The following is a 22,105-nucleotide window of genomic DNA, read 5'->3' as shown; positions in this document are numbered from 1 at the left end:
GGTGTCAAGGCGAAGTGACCCGTGAAATTTAAGATCGAGTAATCATAATATACGATAGTCAAAATTGGCCGACAGTGGTATTCAACCACCTTGAATTAGGGTTGTAATCTCGAACTTGAATAGATTAAAAAGATGTCTTTTGCATAAACTTAAGAAACACCTCCATACATCTCACTTTCAAATGCAATCTCATTTGAGGTTTTGAATCCGATATTGTATTTGGAAGTGAGATGTCGAAGGTTTCAAGGCGAAGTGACCTACGAAATTTAAGACCGAACGATCATAATCCATGACAGTCGACGGTGACCAACAGTAGTGTTCAGTCTCATTCTGTTTTTATTTTATATTTTAAATTATTTTGTAGTAAATAATAATAATAAAATATCACATCATATTAAAATAATAATAAAATATTTTAAAATGATTAAAATGAGAATAATTCAAAAATTCAATAAATAAATTAAAAAAATAAAAAATTTAATAAGTAAAATATGAGAGAATATAATTCGGTGAGAAATTACGTAATTTACTTTTAAATAAAATAAACACCGAGTCTAAGAACGCTCACACGTGTTGGCAAAACGATTTCGCATTTGGCTGGTGGCTTAAAGATTCGAGCAACCCAGGATTTCGAAGGCAGATCCGACTCTACCGCCGACCAACAGTCACCGGAATCGGTAACTTTAGGTTGTAAAGAAAAGTTTCAACTTTTGACCGTTTTCAGTATGATATTTTAAGTAATTGATTAGATATTTGAGTTCAATCTTATTTTCAATGTTAAAAAATTATGGATTTTACTTTTTTGTTGTTGTTGTAGATTTTGGGTAGTAAATATTGGGTTTTAGGGATTGTAGTTGTTAGGGTTTATATACCTCTATTATTGTTGTTTCCCCCGTGTAGATTTAGAATTTTTTGTTTAATTTCATCTGTTTATATTTTCGAGCTTTTTTTTTTCTTTTTAAAATTGTTTCATTTACAATGTTATTGGAATTAACATGTTTATCGAGAGCTATTGAATACCAATTTGAATTCTGAAATATTTTTTTGTATTTTTTTCTGAATTGTATGATCTGGTGTTGGATTCAGATAAGAGAAGATGAATGGAGAAGTCCCCAACATAAAGAAATGGGTGGTTTTCTATCCTGTTTATATTAATTCGAAGAAAACGGTAGCTGAGGGAAGGCGAATCAGCTTGGCTAAAGCTTGTGAAAATCCCACCTGTGTTGAAATCGCTGATTGCTGCAACCATCTCAAAGTTCCGAATGCCATCGAGGTTCATTCTTGTGTGATTGTGGTGTCATTGTGGAAAAGTGGGGAAAATGATACTGAATCTAATGTGAACTTTTTGCCTGATTAGAATCTTAGGTTTCAAGTAACTTGCTAAATAATTCCATCAGCAGTGATAGAAATATGTTGTGGATAGCAACAAGTATATGCATTTCCTTCCGTGACAATTGAAACAAATGAAAAGCTCACTTAACCCTTGTTGCTTTCTATCATTGCTTCCATCTGCCCCTTTCCGGATATCTACCTCATAAATGGACATTTAGGACTTACTATTATCCATTTGTTCTTGCTGGTACTATGAAGGGCGAATCAAAATTAACCGAGGGCTGTCACCACAGTTGTTTATCGGCTCCTTTGTGGATTTAAAATTCTTATGGTCTCTGAATGCCACAAGCATGGTTTTTAGGTTTTTCGTGCACTGCTTTCTGCCTTATCCATTCAAGGGTCCATGCATATGGCTGGGTCTAGACATGCAGTGTTTTACCTTATCCATTGTTGATTTCTACCTTTGCTTGTGCCCTTTTTACGAAATCTATCTTTAGTTGGACGATTAGCACTCGCTGTTACTGTCCATGTCTTTTGTAGACTTTGTTTCTCTAGCCACCAATTTATTCGCTGAATCGTTTTGGCAATCCTATGAAAATAACCATTTGCCTAACGTCTAGGAACTTGGGGAGTTCGAACGTTTACGGAAAATGACTTATTTATCTCATTCTTGTTACACGCTTCATCGAACTTTTACACGATCAGCTGTTTGAACAAACTGGTTCTTTCTGTTTGTTGTTTAACCGCGTTAGAGGTGATTTTTGCAGATTGACAAGGCATATCCTCGCGATTTCATGCAAAGAGGGAGAGTGAGGGTCCAGTTGAAAAAGGAGGATGGGACTTTATGCAATCCAGCCATTCCTTCAAGTAAGTATAGTTTTTTTAAAATAATTCTACTGCCAGTTTTGAGCTTGAGAATAAATAATCGAACTCTTTGGGAAAAAACTGTTGGAAATAAAACACTCACACAAACAACTTTTATTGAAACTCAAACAAATATTACAAGAGTACTCTCACTCAAAAACAAGAACTACAACTCACTCTTATAAGACTTTGCTTCTTCACTCACTTAGAAGCTCTTAATTTTTCTTGATGCTTAAAACTAAAATGGGAAGGGGTATTTATACTACTCAAGAACAATCCTACACCACACAAATAAACTAATTTAAACCATTACAAATTCAACAAATATCTAACTCTCACCTAACTAAATTGATGTAAGCAATGACATCATTAATTAAATGATGTAAGCAATGACATCTTTAATTAAATGATGTAAGTAATGACATCAATTTAGTTTGGGTTTGGGTTTAGGCTCCCATAATGGATCAAGTTTATGATCCAACACCCTCCCTTAAACTTGATCTCGTGACCCCTAGTAGGTTCCTTAATCTTAAGAAGTCTTCGCTGGTCAGAGGCTTGGTAAAAATATCAGCAACTTGATCTTGTGACTTCACATATTCAACTTCCACATCTTTTCTTGCAACACACTCCCTTATATAGTGGTAGCGAATATCAATGTGCTTGCTTCGATCATGGAATACTGGATTCTTCGCTAAGGCAATGGCTGACTTGTTGTCGACACAAACCTTGGTAGGCTCTTCTTGTATCAAACCAATCTCCTTCAATAGATTTCTAAGCCAAATTGCATGACAAACACATGAGGTAGCAGCAACATATTCCGCTTCACAAGTGGATAATGTGACAATCGGTTGTTTTTTTGACATCCATGTGAATGCAATATCTCCCATGAAAAATACGAATCCAGTAGTGCTCCTTCGATTATCTATGTCTCCACCCCAATCACTGTCGCTATATCCAACAAGCTTGTAATCATTAGAAACTGAATAGAACAAGCCAAAGTCAATTGTACCTTTCAGATAGCGAAGAATTCTCTTTGCGGCTTTAAAATGGGTGGTTGTTGGGGATTCCATGTAGCGACTAACCAATCCAACTGCGTGAAGAATATCGGGTCTCGTGCAAGTTAGATAGCGTAGACTTCCTACCAAACTTTTGAAGAATGTTGGATCTACACTTTCGCCTTCTTCATGTTTGGTCATCTTGATCCCGTATTCTGCCGGTGTGCTTATTGGCTTACAGTTCTCCATCTTGAACTTCTTCAGTATCTCCTTTGCATAGCTTTCCTGTGAAATGAAAATTCCATCATTTTGTTGCTTAACTTCAATGCCAAGGTAGTACGCCATGAGCCCCATGTCTGTCATCTCGAATTCTTTCATCATCACATCCTTGAATTCATTAAACATGCTTGGGTTGCTTCCAGTGAAGATCAAATCGTCCACGTAGAGGCACACGATCAAAATATCTTCATCTTTGATCTTGATATATAGAGCATGCTCGTAGGGACATTTGTTGAAGCCATTCTCTTGGAAGTACTTGTCGATTCGGCTATTCCATGCCCTTGGTGCTTGTTTTAGCCCGTAAAGAGTCTTCTTCAACTTCAACACCTTGTCTTCATGCCCTTTGACTTCATAGCCTGATGGTTGCTGAATGTAAAGTTCCTCTTCAAGAACTCCATTTAGGAAGGCGGACTTTACATCCATCTGTTGTATCTTCCACTTGTTTTGAGCTGCCAAAGAAATGATTAGTCTGATAGTCTCCAATCGAGCAACAGGAGCAAATACCTCATCATAGTCAATTCCAGCCTTTTGACTATAGCCTTTAGCAACTAGCCTCGCCTTGTGCCTTTCAATCTCTCCTTTGGCGTTTTGCTTTGTTTTGTACACCCATTTGACACCTATCGCCTTATGTCCCTTGGGAAGTGAGGTAAGTTCCCATGTGTCATTCTTCTCGATGGCCTTGATTTCTTCGTCCATCGCATCTCTCCATTTCTTTTCTTGTACCGCTTCTTGAAAGCTCACTGGTTCACAATCGGCAAACAGACAAAATAATGTAAGATTATCTTGTCGTTCAGTTACCTCATAGAGATCTCTAAGGCTTCTTGTGCGTTGCATAACTCTTTCACTTTGACTCCCACTTGACGATGATGAAGGTGATGAGTCTCCTTGAGTGGTTGATGTTGGTGAAGTGGGTGGAGTTTCAAGCTCTTGTTGAGATTCATCTAGTTGCTCCCTCATTGTCTGCTCATCTTCTTCAAACTGAGGAAAGAAATTGAAGTCATCTGTATGGGAGTTAAAATCCCATTCTCCTTCTTCGTTGAAGACCACATCTCGACTAATCACAAACTTCTTATTGTCTGGATTGTACAACTTGTAGCCCTTCGAATTAGCATCATAGCCGATGAAGATAAAACTCTCGCTTTTATCATCAAGCTTCGTTCTTCTCTCGTCTGGTACGTGAACATGGGCTATACTTCCAAAGGTTCTCAAGTGGGAAATGCCAGGCTTTCTTCCACTCCATGCCTCTTGCGGTGTCTTTCCCCATACACTTCTTGTTGGAGATCGATTTGACAAGTAGACTGCACACGATACTGCTTCCGCCCAAAATTCTTTGGGTAGTTTCTTGCTTTTGAGCATGCTTCGTGCCATGTCGAGGATTGTTCTATTCTTTCTTTCTGCCACACCATTTTGCTGGGGGGATCTAGGAACTGTCATTGGTCGACGAATTCCATTTGCTTCACAGAACTCTTGAAACTCCCTGGAAGTAAATTCTCCACCTCGATCGGATCTCATGGCTTTGATCTTTCTACCACTTTCTCTCTCCACTGCTGCTTTGAACTTCTTGAATACTTCAAAAACTTCTGACTTCTGTTTCAAGAAATATACCCAGGTTTTTCTTGAAAAATCATCAATGAAGAGAAGAAAATAGTTATTGTTACCGAGAGAACTTGGCTTGATCGGTCCACACACATCGGTATGGATGAGCTCAAGTGGCTTCTTAGCTCTTGTCTCTGACTCCTTTGGAAAGCTTTTCCTGAATTGTTTTCCGACTAGACACCCTTCACAGAGTTGGTCAGGATGGTTGATGTGAGGTAGTCCTTTCACCATCTCCTTCTTAGATAATAGCTCTAGACCTCCAAAATTGAGATGCCCAAATCGAAGATGCCAAAGCCATGATGCATCTTTGTAGCAAGCTTTCAGGCACTTTGCAACATCATTTTGTATGTTGATCAAGAACATTCTATTCTTTGACATCGGCACTTTAGCAATGAAGTTATTCTTATCATCTTTTATAGAAAGATTATAATTATTCATATGAATATCATAACCTTTCTCTACCAGTTGCCCTAAACTTAAAATGTTACTTTTCATATTGGGCACATAGTAGACATTTGAAATAAATTGATGTCTCCCATCTTTCAAACGGATAAGAATGTTACCTCTCCCTTTCACTGCTATTGTGGAATCATCTCCAAACGAAACATTTCCACTTACTGACTCGTCTAGCTTCACAAACATGTCTTTCCTTCCACACATGTGATTGCTTGCACCACTGTCAAGATACCAGGAATTTGCTTGGCCACCATCAGTTTCCTTTCGTGCTAGAAGAAGAGTTTCTTTGCCATCTGTCTTTTCCTCCACGTAATTGACCTTCTCCTCAATTTTGTTGTTGGGAGCTCTACATTCTGAAGCATAATGCCCAAATTTTTGACAATTATAACATCGAATTTGAGATTTGTCATACTTTGAGTTTGGATTAATTCTTCCACGGCCTCGTGTTGAGCTTTCTCCTTTCTCATAGTTGTTGTTGGAATTGTTATTGTTGTAATTCCAGCCTCGTCCACGACCTCGACTTCCACCTCGTCCATGGCCTCTACCTCTGCCTTGGCCACGTTGGTTTCTATCATTGTGTTGGCTCTCATGAATATCCTTGAGTTGCAGCTTGAGGAGTTGCTCAGTAAACTCATGCTTCTTTTTATGCTTCTCTTCGTATGCTTGCAATGATCCTTGGAGCTGTTCGATCTTCATTTCTTCCAAGTCTTTAGTTTCTTCAATCGTCACGACGATGTGCTCAAATTTGGGATCCAACGAACGGAGTATCTTCTCTATTATCCTCACATCGTCTAACTTTTCACCATTTCTTTTTAATTGATTAGAAACAGCTACTACTCTTGAGAAATAATCTGAAATAGACTCAGATGCTTTCATGTTTAAGGATTCGAATTCACCTCTTAATGTTTGGAGACGAACCTTCTTCACTTGCTCGGATCCTTTGTAAGAGGTTTGCAGCTTCTCCCACGCTTCCTTGCTAGAGCTTGCACTTGAAATCTTTTCAAAACCATCATCATCTAATGCTTGATAGATGAGGTAGAGAGCCTTCTTGTCTCTCTTTCTTGAATCCTTCAAAGTTGTCTTTTGATCTGGTGTAAGAGTAGCAAAAACATCATCATCCGCAGGCTCATTATAGCCTTTCTCTATGATATCCCACACATCTTGTGATCCAAGAAGTGCCTTCATTTTGATACTCCAATTGTCGTAGTTGTTGTTGTTGAGTGTCGGAACTTGGAATGGTGCCATACCATTTGCCATATCTCTCAATATAATGAGATTTTGTAAAATCCGATTGCAGGGATGAATCCGGAACGATGAAAAAAAACTTTGGAGGGACTTGGACAACTCGGTCAAGGGCTCCAACTCGGCTGAATCGGCTCAACTCGGTGAGTCAACTCGATTTTTTTTGGCAGCAGTCTTCCGGCGGTGCGTGGCGGTGCGTCAGAACTCAGATTGAGAAAATTCTGGCGGCGTCGTATTCCTCTTGTCGAGACCTTCGATCTTTCCAACTCTCTCTGATGCCACTATGTTGGAAATAAAACACTCACACAAACAACTTTTATTGAAACTCAAACAAATATTACAAGAGTACTCTCACTCAAAAACAAGAACTACAACTCACTCTTATAAGACTTTGCTTCTTCACTCACTTAGAAGCTCTTAATTTTTCTTGATGCTTAAAACTAAAATGGGAAGGGGTATTTATACTACTCAAGAACAATCCTACACCACACAAATAAACTAATTTAAACCATTACAAATTCAACAAATATCTAACTCTCACCTAACTAAATTGATGTAAGCAATGACATCATTAATTAAATGATGTAAGCAATGACATCTTTAATTAAATGATGTAAGTAATGACATCAATTTAGTTTGGGTTTGGGTTTAGGCTCCCATAATGGATCAAGTTTATGATCCAACAAAAACACCCTATTTCCGTAATAACACGAGTTATTTGATTGTGTAAAAGCACTTTCAGTCTTTAATTTCGCAAAATTCGATTATGAATGGAGAAGAAAAAGAACAGTGCTGGGATGAACTATACAGGGAACCTAAAACACAGAATTCCTCTATCAAAGACCAATAGTTCCATACTTTGTCTTGTTGCAGGGAAACAGCTGATGTTCCAAGTCGCGGAGTTGGTACCTAGACATCCGGGGAGGGGTAAGAAGCAGGAAGCTCCGATGACATCAAGTACTGCTGTATCTTCCAAGTCCGGGAAGGGTGGAAGAAAAAAGCGATAGCTCCGTTACTCCCCAAAACAACAGATCATGGTTTTTCTTGGAACACTTTTAGTTTTGCCATTGAACTAAACATCTTCATATGGTTTACCTTTTCATTTCTGTTTATCTGAGTGAGCTTCGGAGTCTATGTTTACAAACGAATTCCCTTGGGTTCTTGATAGGGTTTAATCATTGAATCCTTTAATTTTATTGAACTTTATAGGTTTTGTTTCTCAAATGCAGCTCCCAGGGTATATGCTTGTTAAATTAAGGCTTAATTGGTTAATTTTTAAGGATAAAGTACACAAATGATCCCTGACTATAGGGTATTGCTTTATTAAGTCATTTGGTTTTTAAAAGTTATAAAATGGTCATTTAATTATTCATTATATTACAAACTCATCATTTTTAGTTAAAAAATTGGCAGTGGTCTATGTTGGACGTTAACATGATGATTGAGATATGATAGTAGTTTGAAATTCTAAGATCAAATTTTATCATATCACAGTTAGTAGGTTAACGTTCATATCAGAATATCGTCATTTTTTTAATAAAAAAGGACGAGTTTGGAATATAATGAATAATCGGGTTATCATTTTATAACTTTTAATAGTCGAGGGACTCAATAAAGCAACATTCTATAATTGAAAGATAATTTTGTAACTTTTAATAGTCGAGGGATTTAATAAAACACTATTCTAGTTAGGGGATCATTTGTGTACTTTATCTTTTTTAAATTATGACATAATTTTAGTCTAAATTGACCTCGTGGAATTTTTATTATTTTAGTCTAAATTGACCTCGTGGAATTTTTATTATTATAGTTTAATTTTGATATTTGTGGTATTTTTTGATGAATTGACTTTGGATTCACATTCAGACTAAATAGGAGCTAACTGAAAATTTTGGATCGTCAACGATCGATGAAAGTGACCCGGTGACTAACGTTGGGGGAATTTGATCAAATCCATGAGTTTATCAAAAGGTCACGGGTCAAATTGATATTTTGTTTGAAGTTTAATGGTCAAATTAATATTTTATGTATAGTTGGATGGTAAAATGAAAAAAAATAATCTCTTTTATTAATTTTGAACTGATCAAAATATTGTAAATTGATAATATAAGATATTAAAATGATATAAATAGATAACGTAAATGATTAAAATATTTTTTTTAAATTTGATGACGAAAAATATACACTTACATAATTAGAATTTTAATTTGGTCCGTCATATTCGGGCGCGCCTAGGCGCGAGGCGCAGCCAGACACTGAAGATGGCGCTCGCCTCGATTGAGGCGAGGCGAGATACAAGAGACGCGTGACTCCGGGCTTTAGGCGCCGGACGCAACACCTAGGAGCTTCTGAGATTAAAACCCTAACTTTCAAAATCCGTCTTTGGTTGAACCCTTTGGTGGTGACTAGTAATCACTGGTTAGGGTTTATCTCTTTTAATCAACATTTTGATAAAGGAAAGGAGAGGAAAGGAATATAGGGGTATTGAAATAGTAGTGAAGAAGATGAAAGCAATATTTGAAACACTACTATCAAATGAATTTTATAGTGAAGAGTGATGAGGTTAACAGCTATAATGCATGGATAGATGTGCTGCATTTAACAGCAAGATAATGCATTGAATTAGACATGCTGCATTTAACAATAGGATTAAATTCATTGAATTAGACGAGGAACTAGCTCTCATCTCTATTTTGACTGATGCATGCATCTAACTGTATAGAAGGAGAAACGACACTTGAAAAGAACAAAAAAAAGAGATAGCTAGGTTGAGCAAAATAGTCACTCTTCCATTATAATTATCAGTAAATTACAGAATAATCTCTCTTCAGTAGTAAAAAAAAGTGTTGTTCTCTCTAAGAAATTCAAGTTTGAGTAGTTGTGTTTGCACTATAAAGTATTAGTGTGGTCAAAATATTAGTTTGATTTATATTATATTGTACAAATGATGCGCCTCGCATGCGAAAGGCACGCGCATGCGCCTTGCGCCCTTAAAACCAAGACGAAGACTTAAAAACTCTAGGAAAATTTGGAAAGACGACGGACTCAGACCATGTCTGACTCTCAAACCCGAGTCTAATTACCACATATTAGTTTTTAGTTCCCTTCAAACATGGAACATTGTAGCCCTACTAGCAATCAATGATTCTTAGTAGCATTTTTAGGTAGAACGACTGCTAGGATTCGTGTAGTTTCGGATTTTTGACATTTCAAACTACTCTTTTTCTCTTTGAGATAGCAAATGGTCTAATAGATTCATGGTGCAGTTTCGGTTTAACATCGTCGTACATGCGAACATCCATTTGACTTCTTATTCTCCTCGACGATTCAGGAAGCTAGTGCCTACGCTCAAGAGAATGGCCTTTTCTTCATGGAAACTTCTGCGAAGACTGCGTCCAATGTCAACGACATTTTCTACGAAATAGGTAAGTTTTAAATTTGTTGGTTCGTTTAATGACTCGGCATTCGACTAATGTTTTCCCTCCGACAGTAAAAGATTACCTCGAGTGCAACCGGGACAAAACCCTGCTGGAATGGTCCTGATGGATAGAGCTGCACAACGGACAGTAAGCGCATCTTGTTGCTCGTAGACGGAGGCGTGTATCTTATAAGTAGCTCGTGCTCTGCGACCAAAAGCTCTATCTTTCCTTACTATATACACTCGATAACAACCTGTTCATTGTGCTGGAGATTGATGTTCTTTGTGTAATTATAGTGTGCTATTTTCATGTTTCACTTCTGTAGTTCTATGTTTTAAATAAGGCTTAATATAAAAAAATAAACAAGTGCCCAAACTAAAACAAGTGTCCAAACTATACCGTCTGTTTTCAAAGTGGTGTTTGAACTTCTTTTCCGGTCAATTCAGTTGTCTAACGTTACAAACATCATTACTTTTGGTGCCTCGATTACGTTAAATGGCATGTGTCATGTTATGATAATTTAGAAAAATTTTATTTAAAATAAAAAAACTTTAAAATATAATTTCTTTAAAAACCAGACTTTTTGGAGTTCTTAAAAAATTCCAAAACTTTGATAACCTTTATTCTAATTTTGATTTTCACGTCAGTCATCGTCATTTGTCGTTGTTGTTGTTGGACTCCCACTTGATCAAACCTCTAACCGAGGATAAGATGATTTTGGCCACCAAGAACCCAGAACTCGATGATTCTTGACATTTAAAAAAGTTTAAAAAATAACAACATTTACGCGATCTGACGAACCCAATGATAAAGTCAAAGTCAGGGACGACCAACAAGGAAGGTGGTAAGTTCTGCAGTGATGTCGGTGGTCATGGCCGGCAAAGGAGATAAGGTAATGGTTACGGATTTGGGATTTTTAGGAATTTTTAGGATCATCGGTCTTCCTTTTGACAAGTGGAGGGGTCTCCGAGTTGTAGTTGAAATTGGAGTTGCTTGTTGCACCTTCGTGATAAGGCTGCTAATATTTAAAGGTTCCCTGATTCTAATTGCTATTCGACTGGTTGGATTTGGGTATTGTTGTTAATATTAAAGAGGTCGTTAGATTGAAACTAGTTAGTGTGAAAGTAAGTTGGGGGATTGATATAGGAGAATTTGTTCAAACTGGGACCTTGAGGATTGATTGTGTCCTGAGGTTCTCTACCTCTTGTATTGTTGTTTCTTTTGAATTTATACTACATAAGGATCTATTCATCGAAAAAAATATAATAATATTTTTATTTTTTAAAAATAAAATTCTTAAAATTATTTGAATGCGATGTGTGCTATTTAACGAGTTTTTTAATAGTTGTACCTGTCCATATCCGCCAATTTGAGATAGGAGAAACGTCGGTCTTCAATTTTAAAAATGTTTATAGTACTCTAACATTTAGTTAAATTGCAAGTTATGTCCTAAAAAATCTTAAGATTTATAAAATAATATCTGAAATTATAATTAAATTCGTAATGATCCAAAATTTACATGTGTTGGATCATAAACTTGATCCATTATGAGAACCCAAACCCAAACCCAAACCCACACCTAAACTAAATTGATGTAAGCAATGACATCTTCCCCTAATTGATGTAAGCAATGACATCAATTTAGTTAGGTGAAAGTTAGGTATGTCTTATGTGGTGTATGATTGTTTGGAATAATTTATTTGTAAGGTGTAGGATAGTTCTTGAGTAGTATAAATACCCCTCCCCATTTTAGTTTAAGCATCAAGAAAAATTAAGAGCTTCTAAGTGAGTGAAGAAGCAAAGTCTTATAAGAGTGAGTTGTAGTTATTGTTTTTGAGTGAGAGTGCTCTTGTAATATTTGTTTGAGTTTAAATAAAAGTTGTTTGTGTGAGTGTTTTATTTCCAACAAAGTGGCATCAGAGCGAGTTGGAAAGATCGAAGGTCTCGACGAGAGAAATCTGACGCCGTCAGAATTTTCTCAATCTGAGTGACGCACCGCCACGCACTGCCGGAAGACTGCTGTCAGAAAATCAAGTCATTATATTGAGAGATATGGCAAATGGTATGGCACTATTCCAAGTTCCGACACTCAACAACAACAACTACGACAATTGGAGTATCAAAATGAAGGCACTTCTTGGATCAAAAGATGTGTGGGATATCATAGAGAAAGGCTATAATGAGATTGCAGATGATGTTTTTGCTACTCTTACACAAGATCAAAAGACAAATTTGAAGGATTCAAGAAAGAGAGACAAGAAGGCTCTCTACCTCATCTATCAAGCATTAGATGATGATGGTTTTGAAAAGATTTCGAGTGCAAGCTCTAGCAAGGAAGCGTGGGAGAAGCCGCAAACCTCTTACAAAGGATCCGAACAAGTGAAGAAGGTTCGTCTCCAAACATTAAGAGGTGAATTCGAATCCTTACACATGAAAGCATCCGAGTCTATTTTAGATTATTTCTCAAGAGTAGTAGCTGTTTCTAATCAATTAAAAAGAAATGGTGAAAAGATAGAAGATGTGAGGATAATAGAGAAGATACTCCGTTCGTTGGATCCTAAATTTGAGCACATCGTCGTGACGATTGAAGAAACTAAAGACTTGGAAGAAATGACGATCGAACAACTCCAAGGATCATTGCAAGCATATGAAGAGAAGCATAAGAAGAAGCATGAGTTTAATGAGCAACTCCTCAAGCTGCAACTCAAGGATATGCATGAAAGCCAACGCAATGATAGAAACCAACGTGGCCAAGGAAGATGTAGAGACCATGGACGAGGTGGAAGTCGAGGTCGTGGACGAGGCTGGAATTACAACAACAACAACAATTCCAACAACAACTATGAGAAAGGAGAAAGTTCAACACGAGGTCGTGGAAGAATCAATCCGAACTCAAGGCATGATAAATCTCAAGTTCGATGTTATAATTGTAAGAAGTTTGGGCATTATGCTTCAGAATGTAGAGCTCCCGACAACAAAATTGAGGAGAAGGCCAACTACGTGGAGGAAAAGATAGAGGGCAAAGAAACTCTTCTTCTAGCACGAAAGGAAACTGATGGTGTCCAAGCAAATTCCTGGTATCTTGACAGTGGTGCAAGCAATCACATGTGTGGAAGGAAAGACATGTTCGTGGAGCTAGACGAGTCAATAAGCGAAAATGTTTCGTTTGGAGATGATTCCACAATAGCAGTGAAAGGGAGAGGTAACATTCTTATCCGTTTGAAAGATGAGAGACATCAATTTATTTCAAATGTCTACTATGTGCCCAATATGAAAAGTAATATCTTAAGTTTAGGGCAACTGGTAGAGAAAGGTTATGATATTCATATGAATAATTATAACCTTTCTATAAAAGATGATAAGAATAACTTCATTGCTAAAGTGCCGATGTCAAAGAATAGAATGTTCTTGATCAACATTCAAAATGATGTTGCAAAGTGCCTGAAAGCTTGCTACAAAGATTCATCATGGCTTTGGCATCTTCGATTCGGGCATCTCAATTTTGGAGGTATAGAGCTACTATCTAAGAAGGAGATGGTGAAGGGACTACCTTGCATCAACCATCCTGACCAGCTTTGTGAAGGGTGTCTAGTCGGGAAACAATTCAGGAAAAGTTTTCCAAAGGAGTCAGAGACAAGAGCCAAGAAGCCACTCGAGCTCATCCATACTGATGTGTGTGGACCGATCAAGCCGAGCTCTCTCGGTAACAGTAACTATTTTCTTCTCTTCATTGATGATTTTTCAAGAAAAACCTGGGTATATTTCTTGAAACAGAAGTCAGAAGTTTTCGAAGTCTTCAAGAAGTTCAAAGCAGCAGTGGAAAGAGAAAGCGGTAGAAAGATCAAAGCCATGAGATCCGACCGAGGTGGAGAATTTACTTCCAAGGAGTTTCAAGAGTTTTGTGAAGCAAATGGAATTCGTCGACCAATGACAGTTCCTAGATCCCCCCAGCAAAATGGTGTGGCAGAAAGAAAGAATAGAATAATCCTCGACATGGCACGAAGCATGCTCAAAAGCAAGAAACTACCCAAAGAATTTTGGGCGGAAGCAGTAGCGTGTGTAGTCTACTTGTCAAACCGATCTCCAACAAGAAGTGTATGGGGAAAGACACCACAAGAGGCATGGAGTGGAAGAAAGCCTGGCATTTCTCACTTGAGAATCTTTGGAAGTATAGCCCATTTTCACGTACCGGACGTGAGAAGAACGAAGCTTGATGATAAAAGCGAGAGTTTTATCTTCATCGGTTATGATGCTAATTCAAAAGGCTACAAGCTATACAATCCAGACAAAAAGAAGATTGTGATTAGTCGAGATGTGATCTTCAACGAAGAAGGAGAATGGGATTTTAACTCTCATACAGACGACTTCAATTTCTTTCCTCAGTTTGAAGAAGATGAGCAGACAATGAGGGAACAACTAGGTGAACCTCAACAAGAGCTTGAAACTCCACCCACTTCACCAACATCAACCACTCAAGGAGACTCATCACCTTCGTCATTTTCAAGTGGGAGTCAAAGTGAAAGAGTTGTGCAACGTACAAGAAGCCTTAGAGATCTCTATGAGGTAACTGAACGACAAGATAATCTTACATTATTTTGTCTGTTTACCGATTGTGAACCAGTGAGCTTTCAAGAAGCAATACAAGAAAAAAAGTGGAGAGATGCGATGGACGAAGAAATCAAGGCCATCGAGAACAATGACACATGGGAACTTATCTCACTTCCCAAGGGACATAAGGCGATAGGTGTCAAATGGGTGTACAAAACAAAGCAAAATGCCAAAGGAGAGATTGAAAGGAACAAGGCGAGGCTAGTTGCTAAAGGCTATAGTCAAAAGCCTGGAATTGACTATGATGAGGTATTTGCTCCTGTTGCTCGATTGGAGACTATTAGATTAATCATTTCTTTGGCAGCTCAAAACAAGTGGAAGATACAACAGATGGATGTAAAGTCTGCCTTCTTAAATGGAGTTCTTGAAGAGGAAGTCTACATTCAACAACCATCAGGCTACGAAGTCAAAGGGCACGAAGACAAGGTGTTGAAATTGAAGAAGGCTCTTTACGGGCTAAAACAAGCACCAAGGGCATGGAATAGCCGAATCGACAAGTACTTCCAAGAAAATGGCTTCAACAAATGTCCCTACGAGCACGCTCTATATATCAAGATCAAAGATGAAGATATTCTGATCGTGTGCATCTACGTGGACGATTTGATCTTCACCGGAAGCAACCCAAGCATGTTTAATGAATTCAAGGATGTGATGATGAAGGAATTCGAGATGAAAGACATGGGGCTCATGGCGTACTACCTTGGCATTGAAGTTAAGCAACAAAAGGATGGAATTTTCATTTCACAAGAAAGCTATGCAAAGGAGATCCTGAAGAAGTTCAAGATGGAGAACTGTAAGCAAATAAGCACACCGACAGAATATGGGATCAATATGTCCAAACATGAAGAAGGAGAAAGTGTAGATCCAACGTTCTTCAAAAGTTTGGTGGGAAGTCTACGTTATCTAACTTGCACGAGGCCTGATATTCTTCACGCAGTTGGATTGGTTAGTCGCTACATGGAATCTCCAACAACCACCCATTTTAAAGCCGCAAAGAGAATTCTTCGCTATCTGAAAGGTACAATTGACTTTGGCTTGTTCTATTCAGTTTCTAATGATTACAAGCTTGTTGGATATAGCGATAGTGATTGGGGTGGAGACATAGATAATCGAAGGAGCACTACTGGATTCGTATTTTTCATGGGAGATACTGCTTTCACATGGATGTCAAAGAAACAACCGATTGTCACATTGTCCACTTGTGAAGCGGAATATGTTGCTGCTACCTCATGCGTTTGTCATGCAATTTGGCTTAGAAATCTATTGAAAGATATAGGTTTGATACAAGAAGAGCCTACCAAGGTTTGTGTCGACAACAAGTCAGCCATTGCCTTAGCAAAGAATCCAGTATTCCATGATCGAAGCAAGCACATCGACATTCGCTACCACTATATAAGGGAGTGTGTTGTAAGAAAGGATGTGGAAGTTGAATACGTGAAGTCACAAGATCAAGTTGCCGATATTTTTACCAAGCCACTGACAAGCGAAGACTTCATAAGATTGAGGAACTTACTAGGGGTCACAAGATCAAGTTTAAGGGGGGGTGTTGGATCATAAACTTGATCCATTATGAGAACCCAAACCCACACCTAAACTAAATTGATGTAAGCAATGACATCTTCCCCTAATTGATGTAAGCAATGCCATCAATTTAGTTAGGTGAAAGTTATGTATGTCTTATGTGGTGTATGATTGTTTGGAATAATTTATTTGTAAGGTGTAGGATAGTTCTTGAGTAGTATAAATACCCCTCCTATTTTAGTTTAAGCATCAAGAAAAATTAAGAGCTTCTAAGTGAGTGAAGAAGCAAAGTCTTATAAGAGTGAGTTGTAGTTCTTGTTTTTGAGTGAGAGTGCTCTTGTAATATTTGTTTGAGTTTAAATAAAAGTTGTTTGTGTGAGTGTTTTATTTCCAACAACATGGTGGGTAGTTAGTGGGCGGGCAGATGCGGGACGGACGGATGCGAGACGAGCAAATACGGGACGGGTAAGATCTCAAACCCATCACCTACTCACTACCCATGATAGATATAACTTTTTACATTCACACATGCCCACTATCTACTAAATTTATATCCATCTTCTCCCCAATTGAAACTGAAACTGAAACGGATACGATGTAAAATCCACAAAATTATACCCATATGTTATCCCGGAATTATAACTTGAATTCGACCAAATAAACAAGATAACTAATATAAGAGAATAAATATTGACCGGAGAAATAACATCAAATTCAATAAGTACTTAATTTTGATTTTTTTTTTACATTTATTTCATATGATAATATAATTTTTATTTGATGCACTATAGTATATATTTTCATACATCGTCGTTAATAAGATGATGGCATGTCATCAAGAATTAACAAGTTGTCGGATATTGATCGGTGAAATATATTTAGGCCCGCCATCTAATAAATACTTTGCTCCGATTAAAACGGCCGATTCCGTCGGGTGGAACGGATCCCAGAAAACATACTTCGTCCGGTCGGGACAAACTCGAGACAGCGATATGCACGGGATCAGACCTCCGTGCCTCCCGATCACTTCACAACAAGCATAATCTGCGTTCTCAAATCCTGAAAAAAAGGGGGGGGGGAATCAAAATTCAAAGCTCGAATTTCAAAAACTTGAATGCAGAATTTCACCGTATGATCTATAGTTGTCGACGAGATCTTCCGTTAATGCGTAATAATCGACGTAAACGAATGTCGATCCCGTAAGTCTTCTCGTGAGATCTTCGAGCATACTCTTCAATCTAGTGTTGTATAACTTGGTTAGTGCGTTTAACAACGCCACGCAATCGTTGGCGCATAGATGCAGGTCGATCTCGAACGGCGTGCAACCGACTTTCGGGGCATTCGACACCGCAATCTTCCTAGCATCCAAGTTATAAAGTCTCTGCAATTCACATAGGCCGAAAATCGTTAAAGATCGGATCTCATTTAGGGGGTTTTTTCTAGAGTGAAGGCCGGGGAGGGTCATCAAAGAAAAGCCCTAATCGGCTTTCACTAAACGTATCGGAATTAAAATCGTATTTTCGAGTGAAATCGGCAAGAAGATCTAACTGTGAGCTGGGATTTGAATTTGGAAACTACTTCATCCACAAATTGGTTCATATAAAGAATTGAAGATTCTCCCATAAAGATATCATTGGAGCCAATTAAAAGAAAATAGAGTGAGTTTCTGAGCCATGCTTGAGCCGACGGCGCACCAATTCTTGATATAATGTCTTGCCTAGTCTTTGCAAAGTAATCCACTTGTGTGTCCATACATATTCGTTCACCCTGCAAAAAAATATATATATATATACTTTTTCACCAATTTTAGTTTGAAATCTTCCTAAAATTTTGGGTAAATTATGCATTGAGACCCTAAACCATCAATTTTGACCCATTTTAGTACCTAAGTTTAGGTACTAAAACAGACCAATTTGATAGTTTAGGTACTAAACACGTTAAGTTTTTAACGACGGGTACTAAAATGAAAAAAAAACTAAACTTTATGTATGGTTTTAAAAAAATTGAAAATTTAGATATTAAAACAGACCAAAATTGATAATTTAAATACTAAATTTGTAATATACCCAATATTCTAATAAAAAAGACTTAAGGTGTCATAAGCCTTCAAAATATTAAAAAAATCAATGAAGAACCTTTTTTCACCCAATTAAGTTTTTATATTCAAAAAATTTATCAATACACTCTTTTGACAAATGTTGATCGTCAAATATGAGCTATAGGGTGTTATTTTTGTTGAGTCTCTCGACTATCAAAAGTTATAAAATGATCCTCTAACTATAAGATATTGTTTTGTTGAGTCCTTCATCTATTAAAAGTTACAAAATGGTCACCTGACTATTTATTATATTTTAAACTTGTCATTTTCCGTTAAAAATGATGACAGTATGAGTTTAATATTAATTTGTTGTCTGAGATATGATAGTCGTTTGAGATTCTAAGATTTAATTTTATTATATCTCGTACAACAGATTAATATCCAGCTTAGATTGTCCTTACTTCTTTAATAGAAAAGAACGAATTTAGAACATAATAAATAGTTGAGCAACAAAATAATATCCTATAGTTGGGGACTATTTTGTAACTTTTGATAGTCGGGAGACTCAACAAAACAACACCTTATAATCGGGTAATCATTCGTGTAACGACATTAGAGTACAAGATCCCCGTAATAAACCTTTATTGTATTTGATTCGAACTAATTCAAACTAATTGATCAATAAATCGAACATTGATACTTATGTTAATCTTACCATGAATGATCCAGTGGACTGTAAAATTCCAGCCCCAGAGGAGGCATAGTTAACACCCTTCAAAATCAAATCTCCACTTGTATTAGGTGACAAGAAAGGGGGAGCATAATCTTTGAAACCAAGTTCTTCTCCTGTTTTAAACACAACATTAGAACCCGAAATGATTTAGATCGGGTCGGGTTTGGACAATCATAATAGAATGTCAATACTATACACGAGTCTAGCTCGAACTCGATCCAGCCTGATACATAAATATTCAATGGCATAACGAGTATGAGCAAGTGCTGACCCTAAAATAGCGATCATAAGTTCGTAACGTCACATTGTTATGATGGATTTATTAGAAGAATAAATAATTCGTAGAAACTTGCCTAAAACGTCGGTAATGATACGGGAGTTCGTGTATCGTCCGGACGGAGCGCCTTTTGGGAAGTCGATACCATTAGGAAACTGCGGCTTCGCCAACGTGTCGATGTAATAGTTGTTTCCGACTTCGACCAGCGAATCTCCGAAGACGAAAAATGCACTGACATTGTGGGCAAAACAGATGGTGGATGGCCATAAATGGATGGCTAAAATCTGATGCATTAAACAAATTATTATAAGCTTCTTTGAAAAGGTTCCCATTGGTTCCCTAATACGTATATGTATATGTATATTTGTATATATATATACACGTATATATGTTGATGATTTGCAGAGGTGGGTGGTTCCCTGGTTAGAAGGAAACTTGAAACCCTAATTATTAATAGGGATGGCAAGTAGCTAAAGCAAATTTCAATTTCAATTTCAAATTTGTAAATTTATTTATTTTTCGAATCGAATCGAAGTCTTATTATTCGAATTCAAATAGGAATTAATAAAATGATAAGTAATATAATTAGTTCAAGTAAATGATATTTAAAGATTAATATATGTTTCTTTTATGATTACGGTTCATTGACGATATATAATTTTATGCATGATCAATGAATAAAAAACGAGATATAGTACAAAAAAGGCAAAAGGATAATTTTGCTATTGTAGTAGACTCAATTTATCACTTTTGTCTCTATCGTATTTTCTCATCAATTTAGCTCTCTAAGTTGCTTAATTATACATTATATACCTTACCCACAACTTAAAACTCTAAATTATAAATCTTAAACCCTAAACCATATCTCCATAATCTCTAAACTCTAAATACTAAACAATTTATAATTCAGGGTTTTGAGTTAGGGGAAGGGTATATGGATTTGAAGAATTTGGAGGGTTAAATTGATACGAAAATATGATAGAGACGAAAATGATAAATTGGGTCTACTACAGTAGTAGAGGTGACCCTTAATCTTATAAAAATTTTAAATTTTTTGATGATATGTTATTTTCTTATTAATTGATATTACATAAAAAAAAGATGAAATTGTAACTTTTGCCCCTGTAGTAGAATCAATTTATCACTTTCGCACCTATCATATTTTCACATCAATCATATTTTCACATCAATTTAGCTCTCAAAGTTGCTCAATTGCACCATTCTATATGTTACCCCTAACTCAAAACCCTAAATTACAAACCCTAAATCATAACATTATAATCTCTAAACCATAAACCTAAACCTAAACCCAAACCCAAACCCTAACTTAGGATTTTAAGTTACGAGTGAAGTATAGAATGATGTAATTAAGAAATTTTGAGGGTTAAATTGATGCGGAATTACGATAAGAACGAAAATGAGTCAACTACATGAACAGGGACAAAAGTGACTTTTAAGCCCGTAAAAAATATATGCATATATATATATGCATTAGCACATTCAATATAAATTCAAATTTTAAATATGTAAAATCCTAATTAAGTAAATATAATCATATCCTATATAGCATGAAAAAAAAATCAAAAAGGCTCATAAATATTTTCTTTAATTATTATAGTTATGGTCCATGGCAAATAATATTGATGATATAGATTATACCGTGCCCCATTTCTTTGAAATTTCGGCTCATAGATCTGCGCCCCCTTTTAGGGTTTGATTTTCAGATTTATTTTTATTTAGATATTGATTCAAATATAAATTTAATATTCACTCGATTATTATTATAGTTATAAAATGATCACTCGTTATTAATTATGTTTCAAACTCGTTATTTTTCGTTAAAAATTCAACGATCATTTAAGTTGGACATTAACATGTTGACTAAGATATGATAGTCATTTGAGAATATAAGATCATATTTTATCATCTCAGTCAGCTGGTTATTGTACATCTCATATTGTTATCAAAATTTTCATGGAAAATGATAAGTTTGGAACATAATTAATAGTCAGATGATCATTTTTTAACTTTTAATAGCCAATGGACTCAACAAAGTAATTTCCTATAGTCAGAGGATCACTTTGTAACTTTTAATAATCAAAGAACTCCATAAAACATCATCCTATAGTCATGGGACCATTTGTGTACTTTACCCTTTTATTTATTTCAATTTAAAATAAACAAACTTACAAGTACAAATATTTTATTTAAATATAGGGATGTCAACAAGACGAGTTTCGCAAAGATCTGTCTCACTTCTACTTAATTTAGTGAAAATGTGAAGATGGATTCATGTTTTACGAGTGATAGAACGAGGATGAGATAAAAATTAAACCCATCGTGGATGGTGGAACATACATGAATATGATATTATACATGTCACATCCTTATTTAAATTGTAAGCTCGGTCTAACTCAAAGGTGTGGGTTTCAAATTTTATATAAACATACCCACATTTAATAAATATTTAACTAAAGCATGTTTAAGCATTTAATTTTAATTTTTGAAGGTTATAAATTATTATTTTTTATTAGCATTTAGTAATTTAATATTTTTTTATTAAAGTTGTAAACAAAACGACTTAACAGTAAGAAAAATGGAATTTTAATATTTTATTTTTAATTTTCATGGGAAGTAATTTAATATTCTTTTATTTTTACATTTATTCGAATGAAAACAAAATATATAAGCATAGGAGTGCATAAGTCATACATTATCGGTAAATAAGATGGTAAAACATTAACG

The 22,105-nt window shown here is 36.2% G+C and overlaps 2 protein-coding genes across 3 annotated transcripts; one reads left to right on the top strand and one right to left on the bottom strand.

The window, feature by feature from the left end:
* The first annotated feature begins 556 nt into the window (after nucleotides 1-556).
* Nucleotides 557-8,030, top strand: LOC120204095 (signal recognition particle 19 kDa protein-like). Of its 2 annotated transcripts, none has more exons than XM_039204179.1 (4): nucleotides 557-687; nucleotides 1,087-1,273; nucleotides 2,100-2,199; nucleotides 7,638-8,030. In XM_039204179.1, the coding sequence occupies exons 2-4, from the start codon at nucleotides 1,097-1,099 to the stop codon at nucleotides 7,769-7,771; spliced, it is 411 nt and encodes a 136-aa protein (XP_039060110.1). In that variant the 5' UTR covers nucleotides 557-687; nucleotides 1,087-1,096; the 3' UTR covers nucleotides 7,772-8,030. The 2 variants fall into 2 exon arrangements, with proteins under 2 accessions (XP_039060110.1, XP_039060109.1); XM_039204178.1 differs by having other exon boundaries at nucleotides 568-677.
* Nucleotides 8,031-17,147: 9,117 nt separating this feature from the next.
* On the bottom strand, nucleotides 17,148-19,692 carry LOC120204093 (GDSL esterase/lipase At4g16230-like). Its single transcript, XM_039204176.1, has 5 exons — nucleotides 19,437-19,692; nucleotides 19,066-19,196; nucleotides 17,861-18,079; nucleotides 17,441-17,693; nucleotides 17,148-17,371 (listed from the first exon to the last, which is right to left on the bottom strand). Exons 1-5 carry the CDS (start codon nucleotides 19,690-19,692, stop codon nucleotides 17,148-17,150), a joined length of 1,083 nt encoding a protein of 360 aa, XP_039060107.1.
* Nucleotides 19,693-22,105: the final 2,413 nt, after the last annotated feature.

The sequence above is a fragment of the Hibiscus syriacus genome, unplaced genomic scaffold (assembly GCF_006381635.1).
Source record: "Hibiscus syriacus cultivar Baekdansim isolate YM2019G1 unplaced genomic scaffold, ASM638163v2 tig00010533_pilon, whole genome shotgun sequence".
In the NCBI taxonomy this organism is placed as follows: domain Eukaryota; kingdom Viridiplantae; phylum Streptophyta; class Magnoliopsida; order Malvales; family Malvaceae; genus Hibiscus; species Hibiscus syriacus.
The sequence above is the reverse complement of the archived record's forward strand: the minus strand, read 5'-3'. Positions and strand labels throughout refer to the sequence as shown.

Coding starts and splice junctions, on each gene's coding strand:
- LOC120204095 (XM_039204179.1), top strand. CDS start 1,097: ATGAATGGAGAAGTCCCCAACATAAAGAAATGGGTGGTTTTCTATCCT. Junction 1,274..2,099: donor AAGTTCCGAATGCCATCGAG/GTTCATTCTTGT, acceptor TGATTTTTGCAG/ATTGACAAGGCATATCCTCG. Junction 2,200..7,637: donor CAATCCAGCCATTCCTTCAA/GTAAGTATAGTT, acceptor GTCTTGTTGCAG/GGAAACAGCTGATGTTCCAA.
- LOC120204093 (XM_039204176.1), bottom strand. CDS start 19,692: ATGGGAACCTTTTCAAAGAAGCTTATAATAATTTGTTTAATGCATCAG. Junction 19,197..19,436: donor TATCATTACCGACGTTTTAG/GCAAGTTTCTAC, acceptor TGTTTAAAACAG/GAGAAGAACTTGGTTTCAAA. Junction 17,372..17,440: donor CGACAACTATAGATCATACG/GTGAAATTCTGC, acceptor CCTTTTTTTCAG/GATTTGAGAACGCAGATTAT.